Consider the following 21,098-nt stretch of genomic DNA (forward strand, 5'->3'; position numbering starts at 1 on the left):
GGAACGCTACATCGCAGCCTTTTCGGACCAAAACCAGTCGACTCAGCGTCCAAAAGACTACAGCATATGGGCCAATCGCGGTCATCCGTGCTTTTATAAGAACAAAATGGCGCTTTTAGTGACATTTTGCATACAAATCCCCATCTAGTAGGGCGCAGTCACCCAGTTTCGGTGGAAGTGCGCGGGTTCGATTGGGAAAAAAGAAGGAAGGGAGCGTCGCAGCTTCCTCGGACCAAGACCATTCGACTCAGCACCCAGAAGACTTTTAAAACTACAACTGGTGAAAATTTGATTTTAGGGTATACTTCCCCTTTAAATTTAATATGAGAGCACCAGGTGGTGTGGTGTATTTCAGTTGTAGACCAGGCGTACAACTGGTGCCAGAGTGTACTGTTGGAACAGTCAAGCACAGTGGTGGCTACATCATGATACGGGAGCGCGTCGCCGGCAACGGTGCCGGGCGGCTCTACAACGTTAACGGAGCGATGAAAGCAGACCAATACCAAGGAATACTGCAGAACAGTATGCAGCCGTCCATGGTCGATGTGTTCGAGTCAACTGTTGCGCGGTCTGGATGGTGTATTTGCGCGCACACGCGGCAAAGGCGTAATTGGCGGACCGCACATATCGCGTACTGGAGCGTCCGGCGCAGTCCCCGGACCTAAATCCGATTGAGGATTTGTGGGAAATGCTGAATTGACTCTGCCACGATGTTCCCCAAGTCCCATCACCAGAAACACAGCCTGGGGAAGTGTGCAAGAGAGCATGGCGGAAGATCAGCAGGGACAAGTCCGCGAAACCCGTCGCGACCATACCGGCGCGCATGGAGGCTGCCGTCAAGGCAAAGGGAGTACCTACTAAGTGGTAAAATTGGGCAAGCAGTTCACTGATAGGTTCTTAGCATGGAAACAAATCATTTAGATTAGTTTTAGTTGATGTCAATCAGCTAGTCACCTGGATTTTGTTGTTTTTCAATTTTGGCCGTAAGTTTGGGCCTACGCTTTTTCGATTAATTTGACTTTATTTTATTTCACAACTATGTAGCCGTCAAAGGACGGATCAGAGTATCATCTCTAGTAGTAGTAGTAGTAGTAGAATTTATTATTTTACTAGGGAACTCCCAACAGGCGTTGCCTTTTTACTGGGAACCCTAGGAATGACTTGGTGCTTGTGACAAATGCAGAAAGGGGCTTAGCTTGACGACATCCAGGTGGAAGCATGTTCCATCTGTCTGCTGCCAAAAATAGCATTCAGGCCGTAACGAGACGTAGCTCTGGGTAGGTTCAGAGCAGCTGAAGCTTGACCGCGGGTAGCAGCATTTGTGCGGCATGATGCAGAGCGGGGGGGGGGGGGGGGGGGGTAAATATCGTGCTTAAAAGAGGACTGGTGCAACGAGATAGACACCTAAAAACAAACACAAACAGCTTCAAGTTTACACGGCGAGAGAAAGTATAGGTTATATTTGGTGAGAATGAAATCGATAGAAGTATACTGATCATGGCCAAACACTCGCTTTAGGCACCTATTGCTGGTTGACTCAAGTTTGTCTCTGAGTTTAGCAGACAAGCAGTGAACATAACATGTGCTGGCATAGTCCAAGGTACTCTGGACAATTGTCAGGTAAAACATGCGGCGGCCGGTCATGGAGACATCGCGGCGCCCGTGGCGGAATGAGGCAACCTTGCACTGTGCCTTTGTGCACACATGCTCAACCTGCTGCTCGAAGCTGAGCGACGAGTCCAATAGGAGGCCAAGGTACAGAACATGGCTGGACTCGGGGATTACGGTGCCTTTGCAGGTGATGCTGGGGATCACGTCCAGTTGCGCAGTAGGTCGTCTGAGCAGCAGTAGCTGAGACTTTTTGGGATTCAGCACCAGTCCCCGCTCGCTGAGGAAGTCCTCCAGATTCAAGAGATCTGTCTGCAGCATTCTGAGCACGGTTGAAGCCTTGCGACCAATGACGTAGAACGCGATGTCGTCCGCAAACAGGAGAGCACGGCAATGTTGAAATTTCTGAGGGGTACGCCGGATATAAATGCAGAAAAGTAAGGGGCCTAACACGGAGCCTTGTGGTACACCACGTGAGCAGGGCTCTGTACTGCCTCGGGCATCGCCGACAACGACCTGCTGGGTTCTCCCAGTAAGGTAGTCTGCGAACCAACGCATGAACGCGGTCGAAGGCCTTGCTCATGTCCACAAACATGGCTCCACACAGCTGCTTCTTGTCCAAGGCCAACTGCCAGTCGTTTATTGCATACGCCAAAAGGTCTTCACAGCTGTGATTGCGCCTGTAAGCAAACTGCTCCTCCGGTAGTGCACCGAGTTCCGGATGATTGTCGAAGAATGCTACAAGTAGTTGTCGGTGTACTACCTTCTCAAGCACTTTGGATATCACTGGCAAAAGTGACACTGGTCGGTAGTTGGAGCCAATAGTTGCGTCGCCAGCTTTGTAGAGTGGGCACACGTGTGCATGCTTAAAACTACTTGGAACTTGGCCTGTATGCAGAGACGTATTGATGATAGCGGTGAGTGGGCCAGCGATGTCTGTGCGGCATCCTTTGAGGAGACATGGTGGTATTTCATCGGAACCTTGTGCTTTGTGGCTGTTCAATGACTTCAAGACATCTTCAACATACTCTACTGTGACTGGTGTAAACTCGTTGAGAGTGGGAATGTCGACTCTTATTTAGACAGTCAACTTCATAAGGTTTTTTCGTGCACTTTTCAAAGATTCTCTCTAGAAACCTGTTTTCTCTTGGGTAGGCCCAAACATCTGGCCAACACTGTACATCCTACGTCGCGACGTGACCCCGAACCCGGACAAGGCCCCACGTCAGGCTTACGTCGTAAACAACGTAACTAGTCGTTGTGCTAAATAATTTTTTTAATTTATAAAGGTCACTAGTGTTACTCTGTACTGGCCGTCGTGAATGCCGAATGGCACGTATTCATCCAAAATGGCGGGTGGGGTTTTTCTGGACCGTGACTGCGGGGACACTGGGTCAGCGCAGCAGCAGCTATAGCGCTAGCGTCTGGCGAAGAGCGAAAAAACAACAGCGACTAAAAATAAATGGTTGCTGCATTTTTGAAGAACGAAGTGGCGTTTAGTTTGGTCAGTTCATGTCGAGTCTTGTTGTGGAATTGCGTGACTGTACTTCCAGCCAGCTCTGTACTCTGTACTAATAGGAACGTGCAGTACCTGCCAACAGTGCTAGTTTTAGTGTATTCTGTGGTTTGGATGATTACAAAATACAAGTAATTAGTTACTTCTGTAGTGCACATTAGACCAATCCCGAAAAGATTGTCTGGGTTCGTGAAAGGGGGCACGCGTGCAAGCCAGCACGTGTGAAGTGCATCGTTTTGTATTCAGTTTGTGTGTGTCAGCTCATGGCGGAGGAGAGAGAGACTTTTGCTCGCCGAGCTGAAGCTAAAGGATTTGATGGAGTCCTGCCAGCAGCTAGTCAAAGGACCTTCGGTACCTCAGGGAGACCCTGACGGAGTTTGGAGGCCAGATAGCTCTCGGTGAGGAGAGAAACATTCGCGTGGCGATCGACTCTCAGTAAAAAATGCAAGCTTCATAGCGCCGACATACTGCAACAGCTACGATTTCAGCTAACTTCTCGATCTGCTGCTTCACAAAGTTCAACTATTTACAAGTCCTGACTGTTGTAGTCTGAAGCTGGAGTCTCATCGCCCACCTACAGGTAGCTTTTGGAGCTGATGGATTTCCCGACTTGGACTCCTTCCGCAAACTCTCGCAACATTACTACAGTGTATGCTGTGTTTCCGCACGCTCGTGTCGACATGTCACCTATACTGTGCATGTACCGGGTCGCGGAGGAGCTTGACGACCTCCGCTGACTCCAGGTTTCCGAAATACTGCTGTCGTCTTCGTTGATATCGCTGGTGACATTCTCCCCTTGCAGGACGTGCACATAGTTGTCGTCCCGGGGGTAAAGACTATGTTGTCTTTCGAAATAGTTCTTCATCACGCTCGCGCGAATGATGTTCTCATCATGAACTCGTTCCGACGGTGTGACACGGCGATGGTCTTTGGCGGGGCACTGGCTTGGCGAAAACGATATCTTCTTGTGCAATATAAAATTGATCGGCTGCAGATGAGTACAGTCACTTCGTGGTTGATCCTATAGGAGGGCAGCTGCCACGAAAGAGGCAGGACTCATCGAAGACGAAGCGCTCGCAACAAACAATAGCACTCGAAATATCTCGTAAGATTTAGGGCCTATCGTTTTGAGCTACAGCGCTCACAGCCTTGCCTACTTCATCAAAGTGAACTCTACATGTTCGTTGACCTCTTCACACTACACAGAAGAGCGAAACAAGGATTATGTCTTAGCATTTCGCCTCCAACAGCAGACCATTACCAGTGCGAGAGAGAAAACTACAAAGGGCTTCGCTTTCTGTCGCATCGTCGCTCTTGCATGCAACTAACGAGAAAACCGTGTACTTACCCTCGCATTCACACGCGAACTATCAAACACGTCCTGTGCCGCATGCTGATCAGGTAGTGCCATGTATGTGTTGTACAGTGTACTCTCAGTTGACATGCCCCCTTTCGAACCCAGACAATCTTTTCGGGATTGGTTTATTGCATTATCCAGACAATCTTTTCGGGATTGGTCTATTGCATTATCATAATAATGAGGGTGATCATACTAGGATGATCATACTAGGCTACAGACTACAGTGCTTGCCAGCTGTGTTTGACTCAGCAGCAATGTACTCTGCGTATGTGGCTGTTAGAAGCTGTGTTTACACGTAACCGTCGTTATGAATATGATGAGACGCTTTGGTTCTTTCTAGAAGGTCTCTCCAAAAGTTTGTGTCAGTGGTTGCCAATAGGCAATACATTAGATGCTGTAGCTGCCGTTAGCCGCTGACTCATTGTTGTTCTCATTTGCATGTATGACTGCCCACATAGTTTAGAGGTGCTTTTCTTCCTCCGGCGTAGAAACTGTTCGAGGAACTACCATACATTAGATGGCACACCTTTGTGAGCCGGTTACGTGGAATGCTCTGATAGGTCAATGCTTCCATGGCTTACGACTATATCCTCTTCCTTTTCGTTATCTAAGTTAGTTGCGTTTAGATCGCGGTGAGATGTTTGGCCGGTGATGAACTCTTTCCTCTCTCGTCTTCGTGCGTTGATTACTTTTCCGAGCGTATACTGCTTTCCCATTTTAGACTTATTTTACCCTCAGACCTGTGGTTGCTTTGGGCAGTGTGTGCTGACAGCATGGTTCAGGAAAGGGGGGAAATTAGTCAACAGTCTTGACATCTAGTGTCAAGCAAGGCGATGTCGGTGTCCAGTAATCCCCGTCTCTGGACGTGCAACGTTCTCCGCGATTACTGCGTGCGGAACAAGCTGAAGAGATCAGGAAAGAAGGCCGCGCTTTTGGACAGGTGAGAAAAAAATCGATTGTTCGTGTAGCGTGAGAACAACAGGAAGGCGATGTTTCTCGCTTTGCCTTTATTGCTTTTCGCTCAGGGTCATTGCTCATCAGAGTACCAGTGCCATATCTACCCCAGGCTGTGACTCTTCGCCTCGGTAAGTGACTGCTTCCTTCTAGCAGCCGAGAAATGCACTGGTCTTGTTTTGAAACTAGTTTCAAATATATCTGGCTTCGGCTATCAGAAAGGGCAATGCAAATAAACTTCGAGTTGTCTTTCTGAACGCTCCAACTAAATCAAGCTCTGTCATGATTTGTTTGTGTTTAGACCCGAACCTGCGGTGACGGCTGAATCCAGCGCAGTTGCAGCTTCGCCTCACCAAGCTACGAGCAGTGTCATGCATGTGTCATCCACTGGAGTGGACGACCAGCAAGCCCCAACTCTGGTGTGGAAAAACTTGTAGCGGGTCGCCTCCTGTGCGCAGAGGTCAGTGTGCGAACAATGCTGCAGTACTTCCTGGATACTGTTGCTGGAGATGGCAAGTCAGCCAGCAGTTTTTAAAGCCATTTCTGCCACGGACAACAAATCATCAAGACTTTATGAGAGAGGATACGTGCAGAAAATAGAGGTTGCGTCATCCAGCAATAGCGTCCACTATAAGGCTCGCTATGAGCCCGAAATGCGTACATTGAAGGCGTATCAAGCTCCATCTGTCTGTGCAGACCAAGGGCGGCAGTGGCACTGACTGCCATACCGTGGAGCGTGTCACCCATGCCGAGTGTTCGTGTCCCGCTGGCAAAGGTCCCCACGGGTCTTGCAAGCACCTTGCTGCCCTATTTTACTCCTTAGTCGACTTTACTCGGTTTGGCTATACTAGGGACTTGGTCACTTGCAAGCCTGGAACCAGCCGCACGGGAAGAAGTCGGAACCGATGCAGCATTCCGACATGACGTGGACTGGCGCCGCCAAGCGTAAGAGGAAGAACGTTTACAACGACCCTAGAGCAGCAGCGCAGCGTGGCAATGTGTCATCGTCACTCAGCCAACTGTTTTCTGGTAAGAAAGATTTCGCCTTGTGTACTTCATGTACTTGAACGCATTTTTAGTGTTGCTGGTCTGTGTGGCTTGTAGAGCTCACTATAATGAAGGATACGGTACACTGTATCCTACTGTCAATGTCTCTACAGAGTGAGAGCTAAAGATACGCACACACACACACACACACACGCACAGAGTATTGTTATTGTTCCAAGCCACTTATACGGGCAAAGCACACTATCACTAGCAATAAAGCTCCACACATGCACGCACCCACACAGAGTTACAGTAGCATTACCTTAGTGCATGTAGCAATGATGGTCGCCAACTTGATGAACGCCAAGGTGATTAGGATGCATCCTGTGGTGCATCGTCTTTGCCCAAGATCACACCGCCCTCTGCAATTCGTACAACTCAGTTCAGGCATGCAAGGCACCTGAATGGATGATTCTGACTTGCTGCTGCTGCTGCTGCCAGTGATGGAGGTGGCGGACATGGCAGGATGAGGTGATAGAGGGTGGTGTTGGAGTTGGTGAGGCGGGAGAGCGTGGTGGTGGTGGTGGTGGTCGGGCACGTCTGGGTGGTAGTGGTGGTGGTGATGGTGACCATTGCGATGCCGATGCGATAAGCCTCGGGTTTGCGTTTACATATCCAACTGATCTGCGATCGCAATTCGATGCGGATGGCGAATGCAACGTAGGTGGTGTTCCTGACAGCAGTGAGCCAGGCGGTGACAGGGATGACGGATGCGATGCAGGGGATGCCTGCGGTGGCTGTTGAACGGGCGTTCTGGCACTTGCGGCGCTTGCGGCTTCCTCCATCATAAATCTCTCTCTCTTTTCTCTCTTCCTCTCACAACTACAGCTTTCTTGGTCTGAGTTTTCTGCATTTTGGGAAAACAAAGCACTTTTTCACCACTTTTTCTTAGCTTCCGCCAGCATTGCACAACGTGATGGAGCAGGCGTTCGCGATTCGAAAATGTACGACAGTTAACGATGAACACGTAGGGCTGGGCATGTTGGAGACGGGATGCAACACACAGGCACGTGTGACACGGTCGAGCATGTTAGAGAGCTGGGCTTGTAGGAACTGTGATTCAATAGCTGAACACCATCACGTTACTTGACAACTTGTTCAACTCACAAATCTAATTTCAGATCCAGAGTGAATTTGACGTGCACTCTAAAACGTGTCCGGTTTGGAGCCACCTCTGATTTGAACTTTTTTGAAGCGAAAAATTGGGCAACTTGGAGGCAGTGGGTCAACACAAAGGAGTGGCTCAGTTCGATTGACTCTGGCCCCAGAGCAAACTTCAACATGCCAGTTTCCTTCCACAAACATATTTCGAGTGAAAAATCAACGCTGATGATCTGTTTGGCTCTATACAAATTTGGCTGTCAAAGCGTTCCAGTATCGAACCGTCTACTCTACCATCAAAGACGGCTGGCCACATTGCATATTCAAATAGGGCTTTCAAATGCAAGATCATAACGTGAAGCAACTTGGAAGAATTAGCATGTATGCGAAGTGTATCGGGGGATGCATGCAGGGCGATAGTGAGGGTTCGAATCCCAGATTAGGCGAGACCAAAATAAAATCGAGATTCCTGGGCAGGACCCATGTGAAATTGGTGCGGGCGGGCGAATTTTATTTTTATCTTTTTTTCCATGTATGTACATGACTATATGTGTGCACGCCATGTTGAACTTTTTTTCCAGCATTTTCCGTTAATTTTGATTCATTTTTTGCAGACAACAGGTACGCGGTTTACCCGTTCAATTTTTCTATTATTTCGGCCAACGATGGCCCTGATCTGTACATCAGGGAGCCGTACAAGCTCGGGTTTGTGTGACTCCACGTCACAAATCTAGTCACACGATCAGTACTGTACATGTACGAACTGTTCAAAAATAAATAAAAAATTGGCTTTGGCTCGATTTTGGTGCGGGAGGGCCCGGGAATCTCTATTGTTTTTTGGTCTCGAGTTATGTCTTAAAAAAAAGGAGAAATTTATACTTGGTCCGCCCAGTTAAAATTGGCGCTTATCTTCTAACTTGATTTTTTGGTGTTCTGCCTGTGCCACACGGCATGGAACCACTGATTCACCATCCGAACATAACCATTGACCATTGCATCCGACGACATGGCAGCACAAACCATCACAGAAGTTGCGATCGGTTCGTTTGAGTCTTTTTGACGGAGCTGCCGCCGACGAACACTTCCGTCAGCGCAAGAAAACACTGCAACCTCCGCTCGAGTCCGTAAAATAGGTCAGGATGTTCACATTTCAGAGCGATGGACAATACAGTTTCTGTCTACTTCCAGCTGTCGGATGGCAAGGATTGTTTACCCCGGAGAGGTATAGAAAAGCTGAAAAAGCGCTTCGCGAGCTTGAATTTCATTGCTTGCACAGTACAGCGCCTAGTGAAGGGCTATCACCAGCAAATCGCTGACGATGAAACTGCAGCTCATGTCGATATCTCCAGAAAATGAGACCAATCCGGCGGACACACTTTGAAGCTCACAGAGGACAGGCCAAAGGAGCTAATCAAAGAAAACACCAAGTCCTGAGAGAAACACTCGTGCAAAGGACGTTCAGGAAACTAGCCGAAAAGCCTGGTGCACGGCGTTGTAGGTGCAGTACGCACAGGCCACAGGTGCTACATCAAGCGGAAGCTATCACTGCGCTGCATGTAGATCTTCAAGCGCCAGCGGCTCGCGTGGGTACGGGTGCTGATCAGCAAGTACGACAAGCGCAAGAGGCGATTTGAAAAAAGGACACTGATATGGCGTTGCCTTTTTGTCTCAAACAAAGGCGCATTATTGCGACGAACGGGGATAACACTTACAGTCAACATGCGGGCAGTCTCACTCAGCTTCTGATGGGAAGGTGACAGGCACGCACTGCCTTTGAGCGTGATTCGAGACGAGGAGAAGTGGAACAAGCTATGAAACGACCCGTTCAGCAGCTGTCCAGATCGTACATTTTGAGCTCTTCCTCCAGCGACGATAGTGGCGAGGAGGATGTGTAACTTGCTTGAATTTTCGACTGAGTTGCTTACTGACATGTAAATAATCATGTATATAGTGCTTTGTGGTCGTGGCTTGCTTCAAATATTCGTATTTCTTTCCTGAGACAAGTGTGAAGATAAGCGCCAATTTTCACTGGGCGGACCAAGTAAGAATTTATAACAATCATATCAATGCTTTTTTGTCTAGGTCATCAAGGCAAAAAAGCATAGCGTAGGGCACTGAGCTTCCAAGCTCTCTCGTTAGCGTAACCTATGCATGGTGGTCTGTTGATACCATGTCGAACGGACCTGTAGCGCCGTGGCCAGTGTGGGAAAGGTGGTCGACGTTTGCTGCTCCGCCAAATAATTGCACAGCCGCTCAAGCAAGCTGTTGAAGGAAATAGTAGCGAAGAAGCCTGGACCCAATAGCCCAGTTACTGTAAGCCGGGGACTGCTAGTACTGATGGTTTGGCTGTCTCCCTGGGACAAGATGACCAACAAGGTGACCTCTCAATGCTTGGACAGGAAGTGACCGGTTTGAAGGGTTTGAAAGGTTTCCTGCAACGAAGACATTGTAGGATTGTATTAACTATTGTATTAATTTTGTATTGATTTTTATGGATTCTCCACACAGGCCTTAGGCTAAAATCGAGGGTGTCTCCGTTATACCACTACAGTTATGTAAATACGTGTGCTGGAGAAACTAACTTTTGTGGAAATAGGTCGCTAGCGGTCCCTTGACTCCCTCTGAAATCTGAAAGTTTCATTAATTCTCTTCTTACTGTGGTTGATAAATATGGTGGTAAAGACACATATATGGTGTGTCTTTACCACCATATTTATCAACCATAAGTACAGCTGCAGCGGTGTCTTCAACTTCATTCTCTTCTTACTAGACCAATAATTTACTTCTGAAGTAGAAAAGTAATCTCAGAATATAAGTGCGTGCCATGATCATATCTGATCACATACAGCTCCAGAAATCGGCCAGACCATCAAGTAATCCGAGAAAACACACCCTGCTGCTGCTGCTGCTGCTTGTATTCAGGCGAAAACGTACCAATCAGACTGGATTGCACTTCCTCCGGCAAGATGTACAAATCGTGCGTGACGTAATGCTTGGCCGTGCCTTGAAGTGCTAGCCTTGCATACCAAGCACGTACCGTGATAACGCTACCGTGTTCTCAGACTGTTCACAGGACACTGCTAAGTGCTTACACCAGCAAAGCACAGTTACGGCTAAAGCTGCATGTGAGGCGAATTCGACTTCCTGCATACCAGTGCTCTACCAAAAAATACGATTCACGTGAGAGTCAGTTTGGGCTGGATTTTAGCAGCTGCAGGAGCACTACAACCCTGAATGATGCAGTATCTTTAAAACCCTTTGAGGACTACCCAAAACCACCTGGATTCCTACCATTTCAGGCGAAAAATCGGTATAATTTTTTTCTAAAATTGATCTAGTGTCATAAAATTTGATTCTAAAGAGACATAGACATCAGTAGGCAACAAAAACCAAAGTTGCTACATCATATATCCATTATAGAGGTCAGAATGGTCAATTCTAAGTAGGTGTATGTTGCGATTTTCTCCAAAAATCGGGATTTTCAAAAATTGATATAGTGTCCTAAAGTTTGATTCTAAAGAGACATTGACATCAGCTGTCATCTTCAGAAAAGTAAAAAAGGATCATACTGTTCATCCTCACTATCGCTGCTCATAAAGATAATGCCGAGGGCCTCAGACAAGGAGACACTTGACAGGTTACGTGCCATCGGCACTATCAACAAAGTAACAAGTTAGTTTCAAATTCCAAATAATTTCTCGATCGGCGCATTCTCAGAGTATACTCAAATGTGGCCGGTTCTCCACGGGACCGACGCGGATCGACTGCGACATGCCTCACCTTGACAAAGAATCAGATCGTACTCGTCTGAGCAACATATGAGCGACTTCAAGCACCTAAAAGTATATCGATATCGCAATTTTCTCAAAAACGGATATACTCGTCTTTAGGAATCCAGCTATACCTTAAAAAACGGATATACCGGTATTCGTCCTTCGTCCTCAAAGGGTTAAAAGCCGTCGGATGTGAGCACGTAACACACACACACACACACAAAAATAGTCGCTGAATCTTGTACCCTGTTTAAAATGAGAGAATATCAGCATGAAATTGGGGCGGTTTGCTCAAAATACCAGGTAGGTTCTGATATGAAGCTGAAGGCAGAGGCCAAACGGATTCTGAAGAACTGAATTGGAGCAATGTATACTTTTGAGGGGAATTGTACTTTTCCTGTTTTTTGTCTGGTATCTGCTATGTTAGCTGACTTACAAGAGTAATGACGACGGGTCGAATCTTGTCACGTTTTCCACCTCCATGTCCTGGGTGAAAAAGCAACACCCACACCTGCAGCTGCACCTTCAAAGCCCTAGTGTGACCAACATGCAACGATGCAATTGATCAGCCAGCGACTCTGGAGGTTCTACTGCTGTGCTGTCAAATGGACAGCAGCTAGTCAGGTGAGATGACAGCAGAAATGTACAGGACTGATGCAGTTTGCCTATTTGTTAAAGTATTGTATAGCATAGACGGTTGGTAGAATGATATGAAGACACCAATATAGCTTCTTATAACAGTATTATTATTAAGAAAGGTTTGCTAACTTACCCACACCGGAGCTCGCGCTATTCCGCCGACTTTACTTGACACTTGACTGACTCACGACTGCCATCCAGAACACACGAGAAGTCCATCGAACCTTCGACTCGGCAAACCTGCAAGAAAGCACCACTCCCTGCTCAATACACAGTGTTTCGGGGAATTCACCCCTCATCAGTTGAGCTTGAGTAGGCTGAGGAAGATTTTGCCTGAAGAGCACCACTTATATAGTGCTCTCCAGGCACAAACATCACCAGGGAAACAAACTTACAGAGACGCTCCGCTTCCAGCGCGACAAACACCTCGTGAACACCAGATAGCAGCGTGAGTCAGTGTCGCTCCTGGACGGTGAGACAGACGTCGAGGACCCTCGGTCATTCGCAACGCTGTCACCTCCAAACCAACTAGTCGCAACCACTACTTAGGGAGCATCTCATAAGTTCGCACTTATTTTGTAAACGTAACGCATTTCGAATAGACTTTACCCCCCTACCTCCCCCCTCTATTCGAAAGTCTTATCGCACATTTTCCGTGTGGATCTAATAGTAATACTGTACTGTGCATGTCCATGCCCATGCATGCCATGGTATGCACATGACTGTACAAATGTACATGGACATGAATGTCGAAGTGAATGGCATACAGACTACTTGTAGTCAGTAGTACCTCATCTACATGTAGATATTGAGTACAAGTACAATGAATGACAGTCATGTACACGCACATAAACATAGTTCCTCCACAACAACTATGTACTGACTCTGTAAAAGCTGGCCAGGTACACAGTTTGATCAGGCTGGTGTGACATTAGACACCTCTGAGTAGCCTGCATACATGCAGTGTATGCAAGGTGCTGATCTCCAAACGCAGGTACATAATATAGATGTACACCTAAACACACTCATTTGCTGAAGTACTAGTTATGTAGAACATTCACTGCATGATATGTACACATCCAGAAAATGTGCGAACTGTCATTTTTCTATTTGAAAAGGGCGTTACCCCCCTACCCCCGTTTCGAAATGCGTTACGTTTAGGAAAAAAATGCGAACTTATGAGATGCTCCCTTAGTATTATTATTTTCACTAGTTTGAGGGAAAGAGACAAACGGGAAAAGTCTGAAGAAAAAATTGACTGTCACCACCAGGACTCGAACCAGGGACCCTCGCTTGTAGCTAGCAATGCTCTAACCACTGAGCTATGGTGTAGTCGTCATCCCAGCAGAGACTGTTCAACATTTTCTTCAGACTTCGTAACTCACACTTCCTGTGAATCCACACAGGCGGGTGGGACGCAGCCCTCACTGTACCCACACACTTCACGTACACTCTAGTACGCGGGGAGCCCCAAGCCATAAAATCTTCACTAGTTTGAGGGAAAGAGACAAACGGGAAAAGTCTGAAGAAAAAATTGACTGTCACCACCAGGACTCGAACCAGGGACCCTCGCTTGTAGCTAGCGATGCTCTAACCACTGAGCTATGGTGTAGCCGTCATCCCAGCAGAGACTGTTCAACATTTTCTTCAGACTTCGTAACTCACACTTCCTGTGAATCCACACAGGCGGGTGGGACGCAGCCCTCACTGTACCCACACACTTCACGTACACTCTAGCACGCGGGGAGCCCCAAGTCATAAAATCTTCACTGAAAGAGACAAACGGGAAAAGTCTGAAGAAAAAATTGACTAGTATTATTACCGTATTTTTCCGGTTGTAAGTCGACCTTTTACGACTGAAAATAGAAGGAGAAAGGGTGGGGGTCGACTTACAACCGGGATTCGACTTATAACCGGGAACTATCAGTATCTTACAAAATAATGACCTGCACTGCATGCACGAGTGCACCATGTTTACACATTTTGCCAGTTTATTGGATTTTTTCAAGGATTGGGACGTTATATCCTCCAATAAGGAATGTTTACATGATTTGTTGATGTGTTAGTAGCAGGAGGTGGTTAGTAGTGCTTCTTTGGGTGAAAACTTTAAAACGCAGAATTGAGACCTCCAGATAGGGAGGTCGACTTACAACCGGGGTCGACTTACAACCGGTAAAATACGGTATATATATGACTTGGGGCTCCCCGCGTGCTAGAGTGTACGTGAAGTGTGTGGGTACAGTGAGGGCTGCGTTCCACCCGCCTGTGTGGATTCACAGGAAGTGTGAGTTACGAAGTCTGAAGAAAATGTTGAACAGTCTCTGCTGGGATGACGACTACACCATAGCTCAGTGGTAAGAGCATCGCTAGCTACAAGCGAGGGTCCCTGGTTCGAGTCCTGGTGGTGACAGTCAATTTTTTCTTCAGACTTTTCCCGTTTGTCTCTTTCCCTCAAACTAGTGAAGATTTTATGACTTGGGGCTCCCCGCGTGCTAGAGTGTACGTGAAGTGTGTGGGTACAGTGAGGGCTGCGTCCCACCCGCCTGTGTGGATTCACAGGACGTGTGAGTTACGAAGTCTGAAGAAAATGTTGAACAGTCTCTGCTGGGATGACGACTACACCATAGCTCAGTGGTAAGAGCATCGCTAGCTACAAGCGAGGGTCCCTGGTTCGAGTCCTGGTGGTGACAGTCAATTTTTTCTTCAGACTTTTCCCGTTTGTCTCTTTCCCTCAAACTAGTGAAGATTTTATGACTTGGGGCTCCCCGCGTGCTAGAGTGTACGTGAAGTGTGTGGGTACAGTGAGGGCTGCGTCCCACCCGCCTGTGTGGATTCACAGGACGTGTGAGTTACGAAGTCTGAAGAAAATGTTGAACAGTCTCTGCTGGGATGACGAATACACCATAGCTCAGTGGTAAGAGCATCGCTAGCTACAAGCGAGGGTCCCTGGTTCGAGTCCTGGTGGTGACAGTCAATTTTTTCTTCAGACTTTTCCCGTTTGTCTCTTTCCCTCAAACTAGTGAAGTATTATTATTATTATTATTATCAACCACCACGCCACACCGCTGCGCTCTCCGGCCGACCTCAACACGTTGCCACAGCACACCATCAGCAAAACGACACTTCAGTTGGTACTCTGCTCCTTCAGACAGCAGCTGTTTCGATCATCAGGATCTCGTCAGTGAAGGTTGATAATGTAGAATGGCTAACAGATAGTGAACTTCACCCTTTTGTAGCAAAAAGTGGGGAAACATAATGGCGCATCTTAGGCGCAAAAAGGGGGGAAACATAATGGCGCATCTTAGGCGCGAAGATTAAGGCTAAGCAAAGGCGATACTGATAGACCACACTGAGGATACTAGTAGTATAAAGGGTGTTAGTGAGAGTACAGTCATGTAGTGATAGCCAGGTGTGACTTCCATAGATGGCACAGCATAGCACGGCAAGTAGCAACGCGAGAGGCCCCTGGGGCATTCACTCCGTCCACTCACTTACCACACAGCACCTCACCATTGTCACGCCACAGCCATTCTTCAGTTGCCATGATAATGCCGTAGCTTAGCAATGAAGTGACGAAGTGACAAACACATGCTCACAAAGTATCATTCCATACTACAGGCGGATGTCAAACTATGGCGCAGTGTCAAGAGCAAATGCCCCATGGGCCTCTCGAATGATACTTTGCTGCAAAGTTCTGGCAAAGAGCACACTTTCTCTTACCACCATCATCAGTTCGCACATTTCACCTAGCAGTTGGTTAAGGCATGGCTTGTGATATCCACTAAAGTGGCTGGTTACATCATTTTGCACCTGGTCCATAGGCGACGGCACAGCGATGGCTTGCCTCGAATTGCGGCAGTCGTTTCTTCCCTACTGGACTCGTCAGGAAATTTTGGACATATTCTGCCACATGCCATTTCACTACTATGGTAGTCTGTAGGAAATGGTGGTAGCGACTTCCGGCGATAGTTGGCTGCGCCCGGCATTGGAGCTCCCACTTGACTGACTCGCGACCGCCATCCAGAGCACATGCGAAGTCCATCGAACCTTTGACTTGGCAAAACCTGCAAGAAAGCACCGCTCACTGCCCACTATACAGTGTCACAAGGTTTGGGGAATTCACCCCTCATCTGAGTTGAGCTTGAGTAGGATGGGACAGATTGTGTCTGAAGAGCACCACTTCTCGTGTGCTCTGGATGTCAGTTAGAGTCGTACAAGTCAAGTCGACGGAAAGGCGCGAACTCCGCTGTGGGAAGCAACCAACTATCCAATAATAGTCTGTGATTGTAGTATGCAACTAGTTAATGGAGCTCATGCATGATGCTGCACTTTGGAGTAACAAGTACACTAATAACCGTGTTCTATATCCAGGTAGGCCGGGGCCAGGCATTGCCAGCCGCAAGATTTAAAAACTAGTAACTCTGAATCAAAGTGGTCAAAGTGGTCAAAAACGAAAATCCCATTCACTGCATCCATGTTTCCCTCGTGCCAGGGGGAGTCTCACGCGAACCATGGAATTTTTTTAACCCTCTAAGTGCCACGGTCGACGAAAAGAGCCCCTGGCTTGTCACCTGTCAAGTGCCACGGCTGCCGAAATGAGCCCTGTGTACTTCTAGTTTACAGTGCCACGGGCGACGTAGAGAGTCCGACACACTTCTGTGTGGGAATGCCAAGGCTCTATGAAGAGCCCGACGGAGGGGTATTTTTGGACGTGTCCTACAGTACCAGAGGTCTGTAGCTCCGTCCCACGCTTTTGACCTGGCGTTATCCGTGGGTGGAGGTATCTAGTTCAATAGGAAAAACCGGGTGTTCGTATCTATAAAAAGCGAGAAACGCTCGTTCAAAACTCAAACACTTTCGAGTGACAATGGCGACTCAAGGCGCAGCGCGAGAGGTAGAGATGACACAGGAGGAAGTTGACGGTGAAATCCACAGAATCTTTGACGGTGAGTCTGATGAGTCTGAGTTCGAAGGCTTCGATGTCGGCAGTAGCGAAGATGACGATAGCGACCTTCAAGGAAGCGACGAAGACGACGAAGAACAACCGCGAGTGTGGAACTGGCGGACCGTCACGGCTGACAACGACACCGCGGATGCGAGTGCATGGCTGCCGGGAGTAACTCGCCAACGTGGGCCAACGGCACAGGCCGATGAAAACATCTCGCCGGCAGACTGTTTCGCTATGATGTTCACGGATGAAGTCGTGGACATAGCCGTCACGCAAACAAATCTGTATGCGCAGCGAAAACTGGAAGCCCTCGGCGCTCACTTTCCAAGCTCCCGGATGCGCAAGTGGCATGACATCTCGTCACGCGAGATGAAAGTGTTTTTCGTACTCTTGCTCGCCATGAGCATCGTGGAGCAACCAGCGCTGGCAGACCATTGGACGACGGACTGGCTCTACCAGACACCCGGCTTTGCCAAGGTTATGTCCAGGAATCGTTTCCAACTGATCCTGTCGTGCCTTCATTTCGTGGATAACACAACCATCGAGTATGACGAGCACGGCAGGTATCGAGACCCTCTCGCCAAGATTCGTAAATTCCTGGACATAATCGTCAAGCGCTTCAGACTGTCCTACTACCCTAAGAAGGATGTGTCTGTGGATGAGCAAATGATTGCGTACAAGGGTCGCCTATCATTCAAACAATATATGCCGGCCAAACCGACCAAGTGGGGCGTGAAAGCATTCGTCCTTGCGGAGCCGGGTACGGGATACATATACGAGTGGACTCTGTACACCGGCAAGGATATGGCCGAGGGCCGAGACGTAGCCATGGCCGACACATCGAAGGGCAGTCAGATAGTGGCGAAATTGGTTCGACACCTCGGCCAAGGGCACGTAGTGTACATGGACAATTATTATTCGTCACCTACCTTATTTCAGTGGCTGTCGTCGCGCCGTGGAATGGGAGCTGTCGGCACAGTGAGAGTCAATCGGAAAGGGCTTCCACCAGCATGTAAGGACAAGAAAAAGAAGGGCACGCCGCCGAGATTCTGGAGAGATGAAACAGTTCTCACATGCTCCTGGCCGGACAAGAAGCAAGTGACAGTTCTCTCGACGATTCACTCTTGTGAAGTTGTCGATGTAGATATTCGCGACCGGCGTGCGCCTCAAGGAGTTCGGTCCGTGAAAAAGCCATCATGCATCGCCAGCTACAACAGTTTGATGGGCGGCGTGGACGAGGCGGATCAGATGCTGAGCTACTACGCATTCCCGCATCGTCACCGCCGTTGGTACCTGATCCTTTTCCATCAGCTGCTGGAAATTTCGGTGCACAACGCGAAAATAATCTACAACGCAATGACAGGCAAAAACCTTGACGGAAAGGAATTCCACAAGGCGCTCATCGCTTCCCTGTTCACTGAAACACAGTGGCCGATTGGTGAACCACGTCGCAGATCTGTACCAGCAACTACTGACGATGTGGACACAGCTCGGCTAACTGAGCGACACTTTTGTACGCAGCTAGCTGTTGAAGGGAAGCGAGACTGCGTTGTGTGCAGCAGACGACCGGACCACCGGAAGCAAACTAGCTGGCAGTGCGTGCAGTGCGTACGCATGATGTGTCCCGGTGAATGCTTCCAGCGCTTTCACACCCTGCACGACTACAGAGTACGGTACGCGGACTAGTGCATAACCTTGCGCTACTGCTGTGAAATTTAGCAACTATCTCCATACCACAAGCAGTTTTTGCTACGTTGTACCGCTGCTGCAAACTAAGTTTGTATGTGCGCATTTCCGTCTTGCTGACTTATTTTCACTTTGACACTGCTGCATTCATTGGCATTACTATTTTTCTGCATGCTGAGCTCTGAAACATGTTGCTGATGATATTCTGAACATATCATGTATACATTATCTTTGAGTAGTAGCAATATATCACCATCACTTGCCGTCCTGAAGTTTATAACTGTAAAATAGCACAATTGCAAAAATCTGCGTGGCACTGAGGGAAGGGTGAGAACCAGCTGACCGTGGCATTCAGAAAGTACTCCTGCTCAGCTGATTGTGGCACTTGACAGGAAAATCTTGTCAACCACTTATGGCACTTAAAGGGTTAAATTTAATTCTGAATCACATACTACCGTAAAAGTCCGTAAATAAGTACGTATTTACTTTCGAATTTAGTGACCACACCCGTACTAACTTTCGGGCGGGTAATAACTTTCGGGCACGAACTAACTTTCGGAACTGACTTGTGTGTAGTGGAGAAGTCATTTTCATGTCAATGTACATGCTACGTGCTGCATGTGCGCATTGTACCAGTACTTATTTCGGGCAGTATGTTTATCGGGCTTGACTTGACTTCAACAGACAGGGCCAAAAGATTGAAGGGGGTATTTCTTTCGGGCAGGTACTTATTTACGGACTTTTACGGTAGTACATTTCGATAGGGGGATGGGCCCCAACACGACTAGACCATTTCAACTAAGTGATCGGTAAGACAAGTGTAATTATCCTTTTTTTTAGTCATTCAAAGGGTGCTGTCCGGTTGGCTAAAATGTGAGCACTGACCATATCTTTGTGGTGCAGATATCTCTGAGGTATGAGTGCACAGGAGAAGCAATCATACCGGGAATGGAAACACCCAATGCTCTTATTAGACGGACATTGCATAGCTCCTGCTTGGCATGATACAGTGTGATGGCTGCCCTGAGCGGTATTAGTATTCGGTTTGTGAAGTCGTGCACCTGATGGGTGCTCGTTCATCTTGTTTGCGAGATAACGCTCGGTTTTGCCTACGCAGTGCTTTGCACAGTGAGTACAGTTGATTTTGTATGCAACACCTATTCACAGGTGCATACAGGCTAGATGTACACAACAAGGGGGAGGAAGCATTGAACGCATGACAATTTGAAAAAAGTTCATAGAAAACAGTACTTGCATGGGCATATTGGCAGAACGAACAAGGTGGACTCCAACATTCCAACATTCTGTAGCCGTTGCGTTGCCGGTGTTGTGGTGGCACTTGTGGTGGCAGTTCTGATAGGCGAAAACTAGCCAAGCTTGTTTGGCAATGTCGACGCGAAAAGGCTGATAATAATAATAATACAGGCTATACAAATCCAGTGGTGTCAATGCTGTGGGTATGTGCCTTCTGTGTTCCTTTGCAGGAAACAGGCCCTCATCTGTCCCATCAACTTGACTCTGCACACTCCCTAGCAAGACTCACTGCTATACGACTGCCCCACTCACTGTCAGACTATGTGTACTCCTGCAACATGGTTGCAGGATGATGATGCCGGAGGTCACTTCTTACACGTTGTGCATGTCAGAGTTCTACATTCACATTTTACTTGTTGTTCTTGCAGCTCCTCATTATGGCTTTGATTCATTCACAGTTGTTGTCTGGACTGGTGGTGGAACGGGCTAGGTTACTGGCTTCACTTTCCCCAACAATGCAACACAGTGTTGATGATGTCCAGTCAGCAGTCTTTACATCATGCTTGTTACCAATAGTTCCCGGAATAGCTGATCATAATTTGTGAGCATACGACTCATACATGTGCTTTGCTGGCATGCCCTTGTGACCAGCATTGTGCAGAATTGTTATTTATCACTCTCTTATTATTCAGTACCGTCATGGAAACTTATGTTCTCTAAGCGGTCAAATACCATCACATATTGACCCCGTATATTGATTGATTACTTGTACTTGTAGGACTTAGGACGTTTCCGTTTTGATTCGTCATTAATGGATACAGCAGTTACCACGGTTTAAAAAAATCTCGATCACTCCATGTCTCTGCAGAGCTGGAGCTGGTGTACAAGCAACTGTGACTCAGCCTGTTTGTTTTTACATGTATGTCTGTTCTAAATATGGTTGAACTGTGTCCTACCAGTTTTGGGTGTTGGCCGCAAGGTCAGATATCGTTTTGGAATTGTTAGAAGTGTACATGTGTGTGCTTTAGGCTTCTCTTGTACATCAGGCCAGCATGGCTCAGTTGATAAACTTTGTTTCACTAAGTGTGATCTCGTCTTGCTAAGACTTGGGTTCGAAACCAGGCTGTAGCTCTTTTTTTACTGTCAGTACTGATGACATGTGTGAAGTCACATCTCCCCTGATATGACATGCAGTGTGGCATGTTTGATCTG

The 21,098-nt window shown here is 47.7% G+C and overlaps 3 protein-coding genes across 4 annotated transcripts; 2 read left to right on the plus strand and 1 right to left on the minus strand.

The window, feature by feature from the left end:
* The first annotated feature begins 4,899 nt into the window (after window positions 1-4,899).
* Window positions 4,900-20,871, plus strand: LOC135808740 (uncharacterized). Of its 2 annotated transcripts, XM_065321969.1 has the most exons (6): window positions 4,900-5,424; window positions 5,510-5,569; window positions 5,740-5,898; window positions 6,290-6,467; window positions 11,787-11,983; window positions 20,117-20,871. In XM_065321969.1, the coding sequence occupies exons 1-3, from the start codon at window positions 5,318-5,320 to the stop codon at window positions 5,873-5,875; spliced, it is 303 nt and encodes a 100-aa protein (XP_065178041.1). In that variant the 5' UTR covers window positions 4,900-5,317; the 3' UTR covers window positions 5,876-5,898; window positions 6,290-6,467; window positions 11,787-11,983; window positions 20,117-20,871. The 2 variants fall into 2 exon arrangements, with proteins under 2 accessions (XP_065178041.1, XP_065178039.1); XM_065321967.1 differs by having other exon boundaries at window positions 5,740-6,467.
* Window positions 6,869-7,270, minus strand: LOC135810379 (WAS/WASL-interacting protein family member 2-like). Its single transcript, XM_065323871.1, has one exon. The coding sequence runs from the start codon at window positions 7,268-7,270 to the stop codon at window positions 6,869-6,871; it is 402 nt and encodes a 133-aa protein (XP_065179943.1).
* LOC135810380 (piggyBac transposable element-derived protein 4-like) lies at window positions 16,866-18,632 on the plus strand. The gene has a single exon (XM_065323873.1). It carries the CDS (start codon window positions 16,866-16,868, stop codon window positions 18,630-18,632), a length of 1,767 nt encoding a protein of 588 aa, XP_065179945.1.
* Window positions 20,872-21,098: the final 227 nt, after the last annotated feature.

This window comes from Sycon ciliatum, chromosome 2 (genome assembly GCF_964019385.1).
Source record: "Sycon ciliatum chromosome 2, ocSycCili1.1, whole genome shotgun sequence".
In the NCBI taxonomy this organism is placed as follows: domain Eukaryota; kingdom Metazoa; phylum Porifera; class Calcarea; order Leucosolenida; family Sycettidae; genus Sycon; species Sycon ciliatum.

Coding starts and splice junctions, on each gene's coding strand:
- LOC135808740 (XM_065321967.1), top strand. CDS start 5,318: ATGTCGGTGTCCAGTAATCCCCGTCTCTGGACGTGCAACGTTCTCCGC. Junction 5,425..5,509: donor AAGGCCGCGCTTTTGGACAG/GTGAGAAAAAAA, acceptor CTTTTCGCTCAG/GGTCATTGCTCATCAGAGTA. Junction 5,570..5,739: donor GGCTGTGACTCTTCGCCTCG/GTAAGTGACTGC, acceptor GTTTGTGTTTAG/ACCCGAACCTGCGGTGACGG.
- LOC135810379 (XM_065323871.1), bottom strand. CDS start 7,270: ATGGAGGAAGCCGCAAGCGCCGCAAGTGCCAGAACGCCCGTTCAACAG.
- LOC135810380 (XM_065323873.1), top strand. CDS start 16,866: ATGGCGACTCAAGGCGCAGCGCGAGAGGTAGAGATGACACAGGAGGAA.